The sequence below is a fragment of the Typopeltis vanoorti genome, chromosome 19 (assembly GCF_054136105.1).
Source record: "Typopeltis vanoorti isolate ZY-2024b chromosome 19, IOZ_Tvanoo_1.0, whole genome shotgun sequence".
Taxonomy (NCBI): Eukaryota; Metazoa; Arthropoda; class Arachnida; order Uropygi; family Thelyphonidae; genus Typopeltis; species Typopeltis vanoorti.
The window spans coordinates 78,212,006-78,231,194 of record NC_143567.1 but is presented as its reverse complement, the minus strand read 5'-3'; the positions used below and the strand labels follow the sequence as shown (position 1 = coordinate 78,231,194).

Here is a 19,189-nt window from a genome sequence, read left to right as displayed (position 1 = left end):
TAATAACCTTCACTGAAGCATTCTGTCAAATACCATGATACCAATACACACTGTCCAGCATTACCGTGATATATATCCATTTCACTTATTCAACTTATTCTTTTATTAGAAAATGTGATAAATTACTAAGACAACAACTCCTCCCCTTATAAAAAACCAATGCTGTTTCCTCTCACCTCCTCCATAATCCATTCTTGAATCCAAGTCCTAAACAACTTTTTCAAAATCCTTAACTAACATTCTAGAAATATTATCTAGCCTATAATTTATTGCCTGCATTTTGGCATCGATCTTCCCTTATATTATGAAACTATCCAGAAGGCTAGATAGTTTCATTCACTCACGTGGTTGGGTGAGTGAAAGTTTAAATCCCATTGTGAGCATGGATGTTTGTGAATGTCTTTAGGTAGAGATAAATTTCACTGTCCAGTGGGAGACCACAGCCTGCTTACTGGAACCTGAGTGGCTTCAAAAAGTTTCATGTTTGGTCTCTTAGGACATAGTTCAAAATTATGTAAAAACAATATAAAATATTGAAAATAAAATAAATTTGTGTTTTAAATTTGTTTTTTTGAGGAGGACAACAGATGATAAAGGTGATGTAGATATCCTGCATATGATTTAAATAAATTGGCATTGTGGGCAAAGGATAATGATTGTCAATTTAATGTTGCAAATTGCAAGGTTATGCACTTCAAGTTGAAGAGGTTGCATACTGTGTATCACATTGATAGTACTGGATTGCAGAAAATTGATGAGGCTAGGGACTTGATGATAATGATGGACAGATAGTTGATATTCAGAGGGCATATTACAAAAGTTAGTAAAACAGCTCAAAGGATTACTTGAATGTTGAAGAACATGCTAACAAGTAAAGAGAGGGAAGCTATCCCTCTTTATAAGGCTATGATTTGGCCACATCTTGACTACTATGCATAGATTTGGTCACCAGGGTTTCTTGAGGATTATGAAGTGGTGGAGAGAAGATTTGGAGATGAGGGACCAAGCTAGTGACAGGTCTGTTGAATGCTCCTTATGAGGATAAGTTGAAGGTGTGTGGGTTACAAAGTTTAGTTGATAGGCAGAAAACAGAAGATATGATAGAAACTTATAAGATATTAAAGAGGTTTTATAAAATTTATGCAAAGGAAATTTTAGGACTAGTGGTAAACAAGTAGCATGGATTGCCAGAGTGAATGCTCTGACAGTGAATGAGTTTAAGGAAAGGTATGTTAGGTTTTGTTATACAGGGAAATACTGTATAATAATAATAATAAATCTCTTAGCCCACTTGCACACAGTAACAATACTATATGTTTACAACCTTACATGGTGGGAGTTACATAAAAAAACAATGGAGATATAATTATTTTTCAGAGAAGATGGGACCTGATATAAAAATTACAATCAACAGACAGGTTGTGTGATATCAAAAACACAGCACATAACAAATTATTTCATAATAAAGCAATCACTTGATAAATCTCATTATACAAATTTCAAATAAGAACTTTTATTATTATTCATGCAAAAATAAGAAAAATTAATATTGAATAAAAGTTAAACAGAATACCCTTAATCCACAAATCATCTAATAAAATTCTTGCTAATGCCTCTGCACCTTGGTTGCTGATATCTGGATTGTTATTTAATGTAATGCGAGCGATACCTGAGATAACATCCAGACGGGGTTTTTGGTATCTCAAACTTTCCTGCCATGCTTCACCATGACGTTTTATTGTCTGGAACTACATGCATTTAGTTTAAGGTTGAAAAGAAAAATATAAATTACAATACCATAAAGAAAAAAAATACACTAAATCTATAAAATTATAACAATAAAACTATATATATATTTAGTTTTATTATATGTATGTGTTTTTATGTGTGTGTGCATGTGTAAATATAATAAATATATAAAAAATATTTTTTTATTTAAAATAAAGAGCCAATAGGCTTCATTCGGCAATGTAAACATAATTGAGTTTCCTATTCGGTTTTGAAACAATGTGGAATTTAATATTCCCTTAATTTAAATAATGTTTACATCGCCAAAATGAAGCCTATTGGCTCTTTATTTTAAATAATCTATGGGTGCACCTTTTTAACAACTTGTATAGCAGAGTATATAAGTTCTTTTCGCTATACCCTTAGTATTAATAATTTGGTCTAGCTACTCACTGATGAGATCTCAATAAAGATCGAAACCGGTCTGGGTAGTGACCTCCCACCATAATGTATAACATCATACATCTCCTAGGAGATGGGTTTGACATTATGGAAAATACTAAGAATAACGATCAGAACTTTCCCCACCTTTGCTACGAGTTGCCCTAGTTTGTACTACATACTTTGGACTACATGCTTTAGCTTACGCTAGTAGTCGCCGATACTTATATAGTTACTATACTATATTCGGCATGAAACTCTTTGATTCCGATCTTTGAGCTTCTTATTCGGTTTTGAAACAATGTGGAATTTAATATCCCCTTAATTTAAAAAAAAATATATATATATAAAAAATATTTTATATACATAATATATATATATACACACACACACACACTATGAACTAAATATATAGAAAGCAGCTTCATGTTTTCTAAGAGCATTGCAAAAGATTTATTTAAGAATTTATATTATTATTATAACAAACTTCCATGAAATACAAAAAGCATTCAATGTGTTTCGTGGCAAACAATAAACTCATTCACAGTCCTAGCATTCATAACACATTCCACTCATCCACCACTCTCCATGTGAAAAAGCTACTACTCTCTTCTTCACTACCTCATGAAGTTGAATCACTCTCTCATCAACTGATGGCAATGGTGATATCATCCTCAACTGCAACCTGTGAGGACAGCACCAAATCCATCTCTTAAAGCCTCATGCTGCTTCCATCACATGCTTTTAAGATGTAGTTATCTCTCAGGAACTGCACAAATTGATTTTTTTTTTTGTTCTCATACACTATCTCTTCCTTCCAATCCACTTCTTATAATTAAAATCTCCCACTATAATGACTCTTCCTTTACATAGTGAACCAGTCTGTCTGAACATTCATTATCACAACATTCCCTGGCCTATATCCACATGTTGTTAAATATATTATTTCTATTTATTTCATTCCAAATATTCACAAAGTCATCACATGCACAGCTATTTTCCACTTTCATCATTAGAAGGTACAATTTCTCTGTGATCATTAACAGTACTTCCTTATCACCTTTCTATCCTTTCAAAAGATTCAGTATTCCACCATTTCTACTCATACCTGTATATCATTCTTAGTTAAGCAAGTTTCACTTTTGTCAGCTATCCTTGGGAACAGTGACTCAATCAATGCCACAGAATCAGTTCCCTTATTTTTGATACTCCTTGCATTAATAAAAAAACATAATAATCCCGCTCACTTTGAAGCTATCCACCATTTCTCTTCACTCTGCATTCTACACTACACCTCTCTCTCTTTCTCTCCTCATTCTGACTATCATAACCTGCTCTCTTTCTCCCTCAGTTGCATCTGATTATGTGTGTGTGTGTGTGTGTGTGTGTGTGTGTGTGTGTGTGTGTGTATATGCATGTCTCTCTCTCAAATGCAGCTCCTTTACCTTAAACCAATCCAACTGCCTTTCATGTTTACTACATATTCACAAACTGCATGCCCTTTGAGACACAGCCCATGAGGCACTTGCATGTGCCTTCCTTACTATAATATTTAACATAAATGTGCTGCATATTTATATTCATACTTTCATGTGTTTTAGTGTTTGTGTGCACTGGGATAGAGTACAATCATAGCCTGGAAAAAGGGAAAGAAGAAGTAAAAGCGTAATTATATGTAAATGCACCAAAACTGACAGAGGCAAATATAAAAATCATAAAGAAAAAAATAATTATCTGGTACTTATTTGATAATTATCTTTTAAAAAATTCTGTATCAGGTTGAGGTTAAGTTGAGGTGATTTGTGTAGTGTCAGGTTTCAAATAAATGGGAGGAGTGCAATGCACTGTCATCTGTGAAACTGTGTACTGAATTGATGGTCAACTGAAGTAGGTCATTAGTGTGTATTTTTCAGTTGGAAGGCCAAAAACAATAATCCAACCATGGGAATGAGGTCTATAACACTTGGCACTGTTATAATGTCAAACTACTTGTTGTTTGGAAACAGTGATGTGTGAGCATTATTCCATGTGGGAGGAGACAAGCACCAAATTGTAGTCCAAATTACCTAGGGGAGGCCCCCCACTACATTTGCAGTCTACTTGGAAGATTCACTGGTGAGGATGAGATCTTGGGTTTCTTAAGGAGCGGTTAAGGTTATATGGTATTCTGGTAGGCATGTAAACAATTTGTGTAAGGTCATTAGTGATGGCAAATGCCTCAGCATCTCTGCTGTTTGATCTATACAACTGGAGGAGAAAACTGTAAACATTGCAGTTTCCTCCAATACAGTACAATTTAGTACTTTAAACATTAAAATATCCTAGGAGGATAATTTTGCTGTTAGAGAAGTAAGAATGGAGAAGACCAATGCTTTTAAGATGTAGTGCATTACTTGATTCACCAGTTTCCATTCTGTTGTTTAAGGAGAGGAAGCTAAAGAGCTCAGAGTGGTTGGTGGCACTGGGGTTGTAATAGAGAGAGAGCAAATAAATTTGACTGAGTGGAGCAGTAAGATTTTCAACTAAAGAAGGAAAATCAGAAATTCTAGGTTGGGATTCTCTGGCATGGTATGCCAGAGCAAATATATGCATAGATGCCACCCTTGAGTCGAAAGGAGTTGAAGAGTGTGTAATTGGGAAAGCTGAGATGAGTAGTGCTTGGAGGAGGGGGGGGGGGGAGTTCCTGCCAGGAAGTGTAGGTATGGGTTTGGTAGACTGGAAATGGTAGTGGACATTATTAAGGTTGGAGATGACATCACAGATGTTGGTACCTCTGTGGGGCATATATTCGACTGCAAGGGTTGTGCACGTTTGCTATGCAGCACCTGCATACTGCTTTCCATGGTGGCTAACAGCATTACTTGATTTCTGTCAACTTTTCTTGTTTGTAGCCAACAATCCAACTGTCACCTCAATTTTGATCTTCAAGTTGTCTTTGTAGTTGTCCTTGTTCTCTCTGAGGCCAAGCTCATGTGTGACTGGGGGGCAACTGCCTTTGAACTTGTTAAACATTTATTAGTTTTGATGTGCTTGTCAGTGTGTTGCAAGTCACTTTCATGAGGCATGGAAAGTTTGTTCCATACTTTCTTTTATTCATGAATCTGAAACAATGGCACCTGATGATATTTCTGGGATCAAAGTTGCATTCTCCTGCTAACTTACTGATATCATCCTTCAGTGATTCACCAGTTTCCGTTGGTAAGTTCAAAATAAATGCATTGAATTTCTTGTTTAAGTTAAGGGATATTACATCCCATATCGTTTCTTAGCCGAATAAGAAACTCAGAGTTTCATGCCGAATATAGTAGAAACTATATAAAGTTCGGCGATTCCAAGCGTAAGCAAATACCTGGATACTGCAGCAACTGACCCTTATCTACTATATTCGGCACGAAACTCTTTGAGTTTCTTATTCGGCTAAGAAACGATATGGGATGTAATATCCCACATCGTTTCTTATGACTTGTTTATTAACTTAAACAAGTCATATGTCACTGAATTGAAGCCTTTGGCTCTTCATATATCTAATAATTGAATTTCTTGTTTTCTGCATTGATTGAGTCATGTACCATTGATGCAATGAATTCGTGGAGTTCGTTAGTGTTGGTGTAGAGGATACATTGTGTTGTGGTGCTGATCATCAAGCAGTTTCAAGCTTGGCTTCCAGTGTTCAGATTTTTTAGACAAAAATTTTGTCCATGGTGTTAAGGCATTGTTCGGGGCTGTCGATTGTATTTCCCAAGTTCAGAAGCTGCTTTATAGATGGAAAGCACAGAGAACAAAAGAAAGGCTGGTTCAAGTTGACGAGTAGTTTGTGTGTTAATTACTTCTATTTTTGCATAGCCAGTAGCAACAGAAATCACACCTTAGACCTTTTTTTTCTTGTTGATAATATCTAGTTTGCAATTGCAGTGCACTTTGTATTATCAATGGGTTTGTCAGTGATCAACAACACTATGCTAGAGCAACCTAAAGTGTTCTGCCATCATTGGCCTTTGTTTTTCATACTGTGCTTCATACAATATACCTATTGTATGAAGCACAATTCTTGCTTCATACAATAGGTATAGCAAGAGCTTGCACGAGGTTGATATTTAATTGAGCAAATAAACTGACTTGATGCACTTTAAGTACTTTTTGATTTTTTGATTATGTACAAGTATTCAGCCCCTTAGTACCCAATGTTGTTATTTACATTTACTGGATATTTGTTTTGGAAAGAAAACAGTTCTAATAATGATAAAATATGAGAGCACAGGTTTAGAGTAACTTATTACCAAGAGTCACCTAGTGAACTGTTGTTTGGGGTGAAATGGTACTTCTAGTGTCACAAACATCTGTAGAATATCTGTTGTCTAACAATATCAGATTACCTTAGACTATTTTTTAGCAGCAGTCGATTTTGATTAAATGAATAAATAAAAAAGGAAAGGATAACTTTTGGTTTTATTATTTATTGTGTAGTAATAATTAGAATTGTTTATATAAGAAATATTTCCAACATTTTCTTGGCATTAATGAACTGTACTCTTGTTTACAAGAGACAATCATCTCACCACCATGTTGCTTACCAAGCCAGGCAGTAGTGCGCTTGTGCAAACAAGGTACTTCCAAAGAGGAAGTTAAATTAGTGAGAGGGGAAGCAAACAGAAGTTGCATTCAAGAGAGTGAGAGAGAGGCGATGTTTAAAAATGAAGATGGAATGTTTTAGGGGAGAATGAAAGTTATAAGAAATTACTGAAACCAGAAAGGTGGATAAGAGAGTTATGAGGGAAACAAATAGTTATCCCTAAAGTAATGAAGAATTCCTTTTATATGAAGTTGTGACAGAAAAAATATGTTTATATAGTTTCTCCTGGAGTAACAGACAGTTCCTTTTTGAAAAACCCATAGGAGATGAACTTTTTGTATTTAAGGATGATGATGATGAAGCTTCCATAAGGAAAAGGAAACTTTAAAATCACCTTCATATTTAGAGGAAATAGAAAAGGAACTGATACTGCAAAAAGATATGAAAGAAATGCATTCTTTATTTTCTTTTCTATACCTTTAGGAAATGTTTTTACTACATGATAAAATAAAATTTCGACAGACCAAAAGTAAATAAAGATTTCTTATATAAACTTTCTAATTATTACAAAATATAATGCATTTTTTTCCCATACCTTCAGGAAATGTTTTACTACATGATAAATAATAAAACCAAAAATTATCCTTTCCTTTTTTATTTATTCATTTAATCAAAATCGGCAACCACTAAAAAAAATAGTGCAAGATAATCAAATATCACTAGATAGCAGATATCCTACACATTCATTTGTGAATATATACAATTAAAATTCTGCATAAAAAAATAACAAATTCCTTAATAAAAAATAACACAGTTCATGACTTGGATATACAGGTTTATCTACCACTGTTGTCAGTATGAGCTGTATTATTTTGAATGCCCACCAGAGGAACAGCTATGGCTCTCGGCTTTCCACATAATGCACACTCTAATTCCATCCTCATTTCAATCTTCTAATTTCAAGAAAACAATGCCAATTATCACATTAATGACAATAAGTGTTATGTTAAGTATATACATGTGATTTTTTATTAAAAAAAGAGAATGTAAAATATTGTGAATTAAAATATATTATTGTAATATTTATGCATACACCACTGGAACAATTGATTGCCTGGATGATAAAAAACACACTAATAAGTAGGGGCTTCACTTAAATATTAGAACTCTATAACTGAGAGGAAATCATCACATAGCCTGTAAGTAATGCAGAGAACCAACTATGGCTTTTGACCCAATGTCCAATCCTTGCCTCCTTGCAGCATAACTTATTAAATATCCATAGTTATAATGGTTACTGAATTATTTAATCCTGGGGCCACCTGCTATACCAATGCAACAATAGGCTTACTTCTGTATTTAGGATTTATGTTTTAAAAAAAAATAACAATAAATAAATAAATCCTCTAATGCTCTTTTTCCTCAAATGGTTTTCCCAAAACTCTTTTAAGAAAAGGAACAGGCATTCACTGAAGCTATCAATGAATCAAGGCTTCTCAAGAGAGAGAAAAAGAGAGAGTACAGAATACCGCTATCTTGTGGTCTAATCCTAACACTTGTATTATTATTATTATTATTAAGAAAGACAGCCAAGGATTCAGGGATTCATCGAGGGAGGTCACATACTATACGCACCAGTTATCATACTTATTCTTGAATTCATTCACACTGCTTGCACTCACAACATCCAATGGCAATCCATTCCAATCACACACCATCCTATGAGAGGAAAAATCTAGCCCTCAACCCCTTCTTAGCATCATTCATTCTCAGCTTCCAAGGATGCCCTCTTGTTCATTCCCCACTCTCCATAGTTTGAAAAATTCCATCAACTGAAATCCTGTATGACCCTTTCAGAAGTTCGTAAGTCTCAATAATATTATCCCTAGTTCTTCTATTTCCTGGTGTCTGCATTCTACAAACTCTTAATCAGTCTTCATAATCAGTATTCCTTAATCATGATATAATTTTTAACACTCACCTTTGCATTCTCCACTGTATCAGAATCATAAAGGAAGCCAGGAGATGACCTGTGCACAATAGTCCAAGTGAGGTCTTATCAAGGGCTTGTAAAGAGGCAAAATAACATCTTATCTTTACATGTGAAAGTTTATTTCATCACTGCAATTATCTTTTGAGTTGTTGCAATCGTTGCTACATGTTTCCTAAACTTCAACTTCCCAACTACTAACACTCCAAGATCCCTAGCCTCATCAGTTTCTTCTAGCATATTCCCTACCAATATAATACAACATTGGATATCTAATCACGCCAAAACTTTATATTTACTAACAACGAACTGACATCCATTTTTCCATGCCCACAATTCCAGCCTATTAAAATCATTCTGCAAGTACTGCATATCAGCAGCATTCCTGATTACCCTACCTATCTTTGCACCACCCTTGTGCAACAGAATTACCATACATGCTTTCCATTCCTGCAGAATCTTTCCTGTTCTGAGACTCATATTAAACAGCCTGGTCAAAGGAACAGCCAGTTCAGCTGAACACTCTTTCAGCACATGTGCTGATAACCCATCAGTCCCCTATTGCTGAATTCTTATTCAGTTTGTGCAACAGCATATAATACTTCGTTCATACACCTGAGTTTCTTCATCCAGTGAAGAGGTAGCAGGGAACTCAATGTTGCATACACCAGGTTGATAGCTTTCTCACTGGTTGAACAACCTCTTCTGCATCTGTTACCCTCAAAACCATCGGCATTTAGAAGAGTTATTCTTTCATATTCATTCTTTCTATTACTTGCAGCATACTGATAGAATTGTTGTGGATTGTCTTTAACATGCAGAGCCAGTTTCTTTTCATACTCAGACTTTGCTTTCCATGACATCATTCTTATGCAACTAGTATTCCTTCCACATCATCCTTTTCTTACAAATCTCTTGTTTAATAAGACTGCACATCCATTTGACTCCTACCTTATTTATTCTTTGAAAACTCTCGGGACACATTCAGATATCGCATCATTTAAGTACTGTTTAAATGCTTCTCATGCACTGTCGATATTCTTCCCATCCAGCAATCGATCCCATTCCACTAAACAACAGTTGGTCAAAATTTCCTGCTTTGTAGTTCAGCATGTAACCTTTTCTGAATGGAACATTCATAAACTTAGTCACTTCCCAAGAGAGTACTGCATGATCACTGTCACCAACAGGAGGCAGAATATATGTAGAAAGTATTTTTAACTTGGGTATAGTTATGTTAGATACCAAGCAATTTTAAACCTGGTTTTACTCCATTTTTTCCAAGTAAGCAAACAGACAAAATGTCGAGTTTGCGGCTGCAATTTATGCAAGACTAGCTGATCCCACAGGTAGTGCAAGACCAAGGCAACTCGTGGTAGAGGTGGAGCAAGCTCTGATCACTAATCTTAATATTTACCCTTAATGCCAAAACACATCTCCAAGAAGGGGATGTATGATGTTTTGTATTAAAGGCAAGGGGCCACTACCCAGACCGGTTTCGACCTTTATTGAGGTCTCATCAGTGGGGAGCCAGGCTAGAAATACCAAGATTTAGTAATGCAGAGCTTGTAAGTATTTTTACCAAAACGAGTTACCATAAGGTGTTATAACCTTATTAAACAAAAATCTCAGGAGGAGATATAGATGTAGAAAGTATTTTTAACTTGGGTATAGTTATGTTAAAGATACCAAGCAATTTTAAACCTGGTTTTACTCCATTTTTTGGTAAAATACTTCTAGCCTGGCTCCCCACTGATGAGACCTCAATAAAGGTCGAAACCGGTCTGGGTAGTGGCCCCTTGCCTTTAATACAAAACATCATACATCCCCTTCTTGGAGATGTGTTTTGGCATTAAGGGTAAATATTAAGATTAGTGATCAGAGCTTGCTCCACCTCTACCACGAGTTGCCTTGGTCTTGCACTACCTGTGGGATCAGCTAGTCTTGCATAAATTGCAGGCGCAAACTCGACATTTTGTCTGTTTGCTTACTTGGAAAAAATGGAGTAAAACCAGGTTTAAAATTGCTTGGTATCTTTAACAGGAGGCAGAATAGTTACGTCTTTAAATGAAATGCCCTCTGACACTATAATCAAATATAACATTCTTTGACCTCAAGTTCCTTCTGTCACATGCTGCTTGAGGAAGTTGTCCTGCAACAGCTCAATAAATGTTTCATTCTTCTCATGAAATTCTACTGCTACCCAGTCAATATATGGATAATTAAAGTCTCCCGTTATGATTACTCTTTATGTGCTCATCTTTTCTATTTGGTGATGCATTTCTTTATCACTAGGAACCTATCCCCCAGATCTGTATGCAACAACATCCCACTATGTAATTGATCTTGTTAGATTCCACCTTACACCAGATGGCTTCAAACTCACTGCCACATGAAATACTGTTAGTAGTACTACAATCATAGGTCTCAACTATAACTGGATTCAAGTCATTCGATATCATTAGCAGCACATTCCCTCCTCTCCTATCCTCTCTATCCTTCCTGAATATACTGTACCCTTTGCACTCGATACCAGTTGGTATGTCTGATTCTGATATCCCGGTCTCACTAATGTCTACAATCTGAGGTCCCAACATACTGACCAAGTCAGCAAACTCTATTCCTTTTTTCTGATACTCCTAGCATTTGTATTTTTTTCCTAGCATTCCTTTTTTCTGATACAGCTTCTTCCAGCAACCCTTTCATGTCCTCTCTCATACTGAACTTGTCGTTAGTACCTACTACAATCTCATTTACTTTTCTTTTCTGATTTTGAATTACTTACTTTATATTCTTAAGTTGTTCATGACACAGTTGGACAACTTGCAGATCTCTATTCTTCTCTAGTGCCTTATACATGTAGACATCTTTGCACACTCTGACGGGTCTGAACCAGACAAACACAAAGTCGAAATCATTCTCTCCTCTTCAACATTTCCACGATAAAGCTCATTCCTATCATTAACACAGCTATATAATATTGTTGCTCTTACATTCACATTCTCACCATTCCTCCCTTTATAATTTAGTTTCCCTGACTCTCTGTGTTAGGTCTACCAGTTATTAGTTTTTCAAGACTCCTGATACCAAACACATTCAGGTGTAGGCCATCCCTCTTATACAAATCCAATCTTCCTGCAAACTCACTCCACACATCCATTCCTTGTACACAGCCTATGCATCGAATCGTTTCCCATCATCTGAACTTATCGCTAGTTAAGTCGTTAGTACCTACTACAATCTCATTTACTTTTGTTTTCTGTTTTTGAATTACTTACTTTATATTCTTAATTTTCTCTCCGGGAAATCTCAAAGTTATAACTCGCTCATCAATAGCACATTTTATTATAGAGTCACTATACCAAATAACATCCTTCTTTTTTACAAACATTATTTATCTGTTTTTCATTACTTCCTGACTAACTGTTTCCATGCTTTGTTGTTTCTCGTTTGCTCCTTAATTTTCTTTTCCTCCCTATGTTCATTTAAATGCCTCTCGACCTTTTTGTAATTCCCACGTTGTCTCTCTGATGATCTGCTTTAATTTTGCTATTTTAGAGATTAATTCATTTTCAATAACCTTCTCCATATTTTCAATAACCTCATTAGCAGGGCTAAACTTCTTGTTCTTAGCTTTATGTTTCTTGTGTGTTTTTGATACCATTTTATTTTTATATTTATTATTGAAATGTCTTAATAAAAATATGTTATAAAACACTAAAAATGCTAAAATCTACACTAATATACTATAAAACACTAATTTTCTAAGGAAAAAAAACAACAACAATAAAACAGACAAAAATCCCCAATTTTACACGAGCATTAAATTCACTGACTAACCACAATGTATGCTCAAACCAATTCAGAATTTTGACAATGGCTAACTCACCTTTAGTCAAAAGAGACCAGATAAAGGTTCCTCACATTTCAGACAGGAATCAATCCCAGGTCTTTCCCACCAAAGGGCTTCGTCTATACCAACTGAGCTAGGGAGGCTCCTATTATTCTGTAATAGGAGTATTCCTATTAGTCTGTAAAACAGTGAGTTCTACAGTCAATTTTTGAGATATATTAAAAACCTGAGTTTCTGGGAGAATAACCCTACTTTCCCATGTTAGAGATCAACTAATCTAGGAACCAGCTGAAGAAAAGCTCAGAAAAATTTCTTCTAGTCACAGTTAGTGACTAGAAGAAATTTACAGTCTTCCTTCAGGCAACCTAGTGCTATAGATGCACTAAGCTGCAAAACTATTTCCCAGGACTACACAGGTACCACAAGTTAATAATATTAATGATTCCACAAAAGCACAATCCTAGGAACATTAGCCAAACACGAAACATAACAAGAGAAGCATGTAAAAATATAATAATAATAATAAAGCTTTCTGCTTTTTTGTTCCCTCACTAAATTCACATATTATTATTATTATGTGACACCTCCAGGGAGTCCAAAGACTCATCGAGGGAGAGTGTGCCAAGAATCGAATGACTGATTCCCTTCCAACTACTAACCATGCTCAAACGTGCTTAACTTTTTGCATGAGCCATTAGTAGCAGAGGCTTTACCAATTGACCAACCTATTAAAAATTTCTTTAACAAGTTATTAAATGTCCAACAATATGAATTGCTACCCTTACAAGAGAGAGAGAGAGAGATCAAATATTTCTTTCAATATCCAAATTACTCCTACCTTAATAAGACTAGCAACAGCTTCAGCCCCTTTTACAGATATCTCACAGTTACTGAAATCTAAAATTCTTATTGAAGTGGCTGTTCTGAGTTTCTGACAGATCACTAAAAAATAAAAATGAGTGAATTACACTTTATTTACAGAAATTTTGATTCTCATTAAATTGAATTTACCACTGAATGAAATGTTTCTAGATTCACAGATGTAATTATACAATTCCACAATTCCACATCTTTTTATTGGATTATAATGATAAAATTTAATCGTAATATCATGTATTTTCTTTCAGGATGTATAAAATAGCAAAGAAAGTACATATTGATTCAAAGATCAGAAGAAATTTACCTGAAGTGTGATCTCTGATCAAGTAACAAGTGCCACGAAGGTAAAAATGCATGACAAATTTGTTTGTCACTTGTCTGACGTATCTGAGTAGGTTATGTATTTTAGTTGGTGGTCTTTAACAGTACAGTCAATTGAGATGGCATAATTTTTGTTAATATTTGTTGAAATCTTTAATATTTTCCAAACTTTTGTGAAATAGTGATCAAGTACCATTATTTTGTGTAAGCAAGGTCTGATAATCTTATCTTTTCTGTAATATATATATATATACATATATATATATATATATACAAATCAGTTAATTACAATGAATTACTCAAACTTGGCAGGTCAAACTAAATTAGTCTGTTCCATACAAATGAATTTATCCACTGTTATACTGTATGCACAGTTGGTCGATTATTTAGTTTCCCATAGGAAAATATTCCCCTGCAGACGAATATCTCAAACCATGTGAACTTTACAACAGCCAATCAACCAAGGTTAGATGATTAGTTATTGTAATGGGGGAGTGGATTACTTCTGAAATAGTTCTTGGTCAGTCAATTACTGACACATCTAATCCAAGTCTTTGATTTCCACCCTTCTAGATAAGGTTTTGAATATGCTTGCCTGTAATTCAGGCAGTAAGAGTATGCTTCTCTCCCTGCCTTACTCAAATTGCAGGCAGATATCACAGGAGACTAGCTGCCTACATTATAAGCTAGTACCACATGCAGAGAAGCCAACATCATCATCATCAGTTTACTGAAATTTACCCTCCAGGGGTTTTCAGGCTACAATGACAGCACTAGATGATTAAGTTAACATTATTATTAACCTCCTACCAACAATTTTCTCCAAATTAGTCTATGACATGTCAGCACTCCAATATTGTCATATCTAACATTTTGTGCTTCTAAAGCATTTTCAACTGAATCAATTCACCTAGACCTTGGTCTTCCTCTGGGTCTCTTTCCTGCTATCTTGGCATCAACCACCTGTTTGACCATACCACCTTAGATTAGCTCTGCTTATAAATTCTTGAATGATAACAATGTCAAGTTCCTTTCTAATATCTTCATTTTTAATATAATTCCGCCATTGATGCCATCTGTTCACTCCCCTAATTTTTCTCAGAATGCTCATATCTGTGGACTCTAGTCTTCAAAAGAGTGCTTCATTTCTAACTCAAACTCTCAGATCCACAACGTAAAACTTGTTTGAACACTGTCTTATGCTACTGCTGGTTTGGTGTTTTAGCTAACTAATTTCTCTCTTATTCCATATAAATTTATTCAGTTGACTTACTACCATACTAACTTTACTAATTCTGCTTACTACATCAATATTTAATTTGCCATCTTCACTAAAAACTGTACCTAAATAGCTGAAATGTTTTCCTTGTTCTATAGTTTTGGTCTTTTTATTGCTAATTTTCATGCAAAATTTATTACAGTTGTTATTCAATTTAGTTAGTGAATCTTGGAGACTTGCACTAGATGTGTTTAGGAGTACAACATCATCTGCATAAAGCAGAGAAAGCTAAGTTTGACATCTCCAATTCTATCATTCCTAAAGCCCCTTTATTTCATAATGATATAGATAATGATATTATCGTTAATGATAATTCCATATAGATAATGAATAAGAGAAGAGATAACGCGCATCCATGTCATGTGGTGGTATATCAAAGGGATTTGAAAAATCCAAGTATACCACTGTATATGCATTGCATCTTCTTTATCAAGGGAGTTTGTCACCTTGTTGTTATTCGTAAGCAGATTGCTGAAACATGACCTCCCTCTAACAACCCCCCCCCCCTATGCTCACCATAACGAACACTGCTGTTATTAACCCACTTCTGAATTCTAGTCCTCACCAACTTCTCTAACACCTTAACAGTCCCAAAAAAAATTGGCATATTATTTGTAGCCTTAGTCTTATACCACCCCCTCCCCTATATGAAGTGGAACAATTTTTTCCACCCATCCTTTGGACTTGGCCTGTTGCAAGACTCATGTTAAACAGGTGTGCCAAAGTCATCATGAATTCTATAGAGTATTCTCTCAAGATGTGGCGATGTATTGTCAAGTCCTATTGTCTTACTAACATCAAATTTATTAATTCCCATATACTTCCTGGTCATTCACCATACCTTCTACACTCCAGTTTGACATGATGCTGGCCTTCACTAGAGGATGAAATACACTGATAATGAGATCACTGAATACTTCAACAACCAGGAGAAGATTACACACACCATTCACAATCACATCCTCTGATGCCATAACAAGATCTAAGACGGTTAACCCTCGTGTGCCCTCTGTTACATATCGCCTAAGATTTTTGTTCCTTAAGAAATTTATGCTCTTTATTCTCTGACATCAATATATCCTCTACATTGGTTACCAATCTGCCAGTGTTATCAACTAGAATCATCTTCCCATAAGTCATTTTGTTTCTACTTGCCACATATTGAAAAAACTCACTAGGATTTTTCTTATCTTGATTGACTAATTTCTTCTCATGCTGCACTTTTGCTTTCTTTATCAATTGCATCACCTTTCTGGCCTGCTCTTGGTATGCTTCGTGCAAGTGATCATTACTAACATTCCCCATGTGTTGGCTCCACAGTGCCTTCTTCTTCTTCTTCTAGATTATATGCTTAATCTCTTTATTCATCCATTTCACTCCCACCTTGTTTACCTTTTCACCTTTGGAGTACACTCAGACACTGCTGTTGTTAAATAGCTCCTGATCATTACCCATGCAGTATCTGTCTCCTTCCCCTCAAGTCCTCTTTCCATGCTATAGCTCCCGGTCGTCTCCTAAGTTTTCATAACTACCAGCCTTGTAGTTCCATATATATCCCTTCTTTATAGAAGTTCTTATATTACTGGCGGCAACCCAGGTGATCACTTCATAGCCATTCTCACCAACCAGGAGAAGACTGGTGAGAATCCCATCACATCCTCTAATGATATAATAAGATCTAAGATGGTTAACCCTCGTGTGCCCTCTGTTACATATTGCCTAAGATTGTTGTTCCTTAATATTGAGAAATTTATGCTCTTTATTCTCTTACACCATCTCTTCATTCCAATCAATACTGTCATAATTGAAATCAACCATGTTGGTCATTTTGCTTGCTCACTAAGCCAAGCTACCTATACATTTCTTTGTCTTCACCTTCCAAATTTCCTGGCCTGTACAATCCACCTTAGCAACATCCCACCAAATATCTTATTCTATAAACCCCAAAGGATCAAAGCTGTATAACTGAGAGGAGACCTCCACATAGCCTTTAAAGGAATGCGGAGAACCGACCAGGGCTTCTGACCTAATGTCCAATAATCACCTTCTCGTATTGCACCCTGTTGGGTATCTACTTTGAACGAATGAGGATGGGCTGGCAATTTGGGATTTAGCCAACCAAATTGTATTCTTATTGGTTAAACCAAAATAAAAACTGATGGTACAACATGACAAAATTTCATGCCGTTGGGGCATCGGCAGTTAATCAAGGGCCCCCCCCTTGTTTTCGCCAGGGAACCAGGGCGAACAGCGAAAAGTCAGCTACTGGAACAAATCTGAAAACAAACCCCAACTCAACATCACCACAGTTAAAGATCGGTACTATCAATGTAAGAAGCCTGAATGGCAAAGAAATGGAGCTAGCTGAGTAATTAGTAACTAGCCGACATAATAGGGGTGACTGAAACAAAAAAGACCAAAACTGGTGAGATCTTTCTGAGCAATAAATACAAAATGTTATATTCAGGCAATGACAATCAAGGAAAAGATGGAGTAGCCATAGTATTCAACACAAAATATGAGGCTAATCTTCTTCAATGGCAGTCAGTCTCAAGTAGAGTAATATGGGCAAATATGAGAACGGAGAACTGGACAATGAGACTTATTTGTGCCTATGGTCCCACAGAAGGTTCTACTAAGGTAGAAGTGGAGGAATTTTTTGACGCTTTAGAAAAAGCAACTGACACAATGAAAAAGGAAAAGTTGGTCCTTGTTGGGGATCTAAATAGCAGAGTAGGAAATGATTGTGAGACATACAAAAATATTTTGGGAAAATTTGGAGAAAAGAGCAAAGCTAATAATAATTGCAAATATCTGTTGGATTTCTGCTCAGGACATGGACTGGTTATTACTAACACCATGTTCCAACATAAAAATGTCCACAAATTCACATGGAGAGAAGAGGCTATCTCATTGACTATGTTATTGTTGATAGTGATGTTTTCTCCCTTTCTTCCAATTTCAAATCCTCTGTATACTCTGGTGTCCTGCACCAGAGTGTACAGAGGATTTGAAATTGGAAGTGATCACTATTTAGTCTTGAGCAGGATAAAATTGAATTTCATATTGAAAAGAATAACATGTAAGAAAGTTTTAAAGTGAATAAAAGTTGAGCAGCTCTCAGATGTGAACTGTAGACTAAAATACACAAAGATTATTGAAAAGAAAATGAAAGAGTTTGAGAACAGGAATCGAACCTTGGAGATTCAGTGGCAAACTCTGAAGAAAACATTGATTGATTCTGCCAGAGAGGCATGTGGTGAGGTTGTGTGCAAGGATAAAAAAATCAGAACTCCCTGGTGTACACAGGAAGTTAAAGAGGCACTGAAGGAAAAGAAGAAAGCATATCACAAGTTCCTGGCAAATAAGTCAGCTTTTACTCTTACAGAATACAGAGACAAATGTAAAAAAGCTAAACAGTGTATAAAACTAGCTAAACAAAAGTCATGGGAGGACTTTGGCAAGAATATAGAAAATAAATATCAAGAAGGTGGCAAAATATTCTGGAGGTCGTTGAAGAAGCTTAGGAATGGAGGAAAGAGTGCTGTAAAAGGAGTTAGAGATGATAAAGGTGACATGAAAACAGGAGAAAAAGATATCCTGGAAGTATGAAGTAATTACTTTGAAAAACTGCTAAATGAAACAAGCAGTGATGACAGCACAGTGATAAAAAACACTGACCAGGCATGCAGTCAGGAATACATATCCATACTTGAAGTAGAAAAAGCCATCAAAGGCTTGAAATGTGGAAAGGCAGCAGGAGTGATGATATTCGACCAGAAATGCTGAAGTATGGTGGTATAAAAGTCTTACAGTGGCTGCACTGCATAGTTCAGAAAGCCTGGACAGAGGGACGAATTCCCAATGATTGGAGTAGAGCTCTCATAGTACCCATATATAAAAAGGGAAATAAAACTGAATGTGAGAATTACAGAGGTATTTCCCTACTGAGTGTTCCTGGCAAGATCTATGCAAGTATACTTGAGAAACGGTTGAGAAGAATTGTGGAAGAAAAGCTTGGTGAAGAACAAGCTGGATTCAGGCTAAATAGAGGCTGTCACTATCAGATCTTCACTTTACGACAAATAGTCGAGAAAGCATGGGAATATAACAAAGATCTGTATTTAA

The 19,189-nt window shown here is 35.7% G+C and overlaps 1 protein-coding gene across 1 annotated transcript in view; it reads right to left on the bottom strand.

Moving 5' to 3' along the window:
* LOC150096275 (centrosomal protein of 78 kDa-like) overlaps positions 1-19,189 on the bottom strand; it is a 249,593-nt gene that overhangs the window by 136,375 nt on the left and 94,029 nt on the right. Inside the window, exons 5-6 of the mRNA XM_090409311.1 lie at positions 13,421-13,524; positions 1,574-1,748 (exon numbers count right to left, since the gene is read on the bottom strand). Of these exons, the coding sequence (XP_090265437.1) occupies positions 1,574-1,748; positions 13,421-13,524 (279 nt within the window). The remainder of the gene's footprint in view (positions 1-1,573; positions 1,749-13,420; positions 13,525-19,189) is intronic.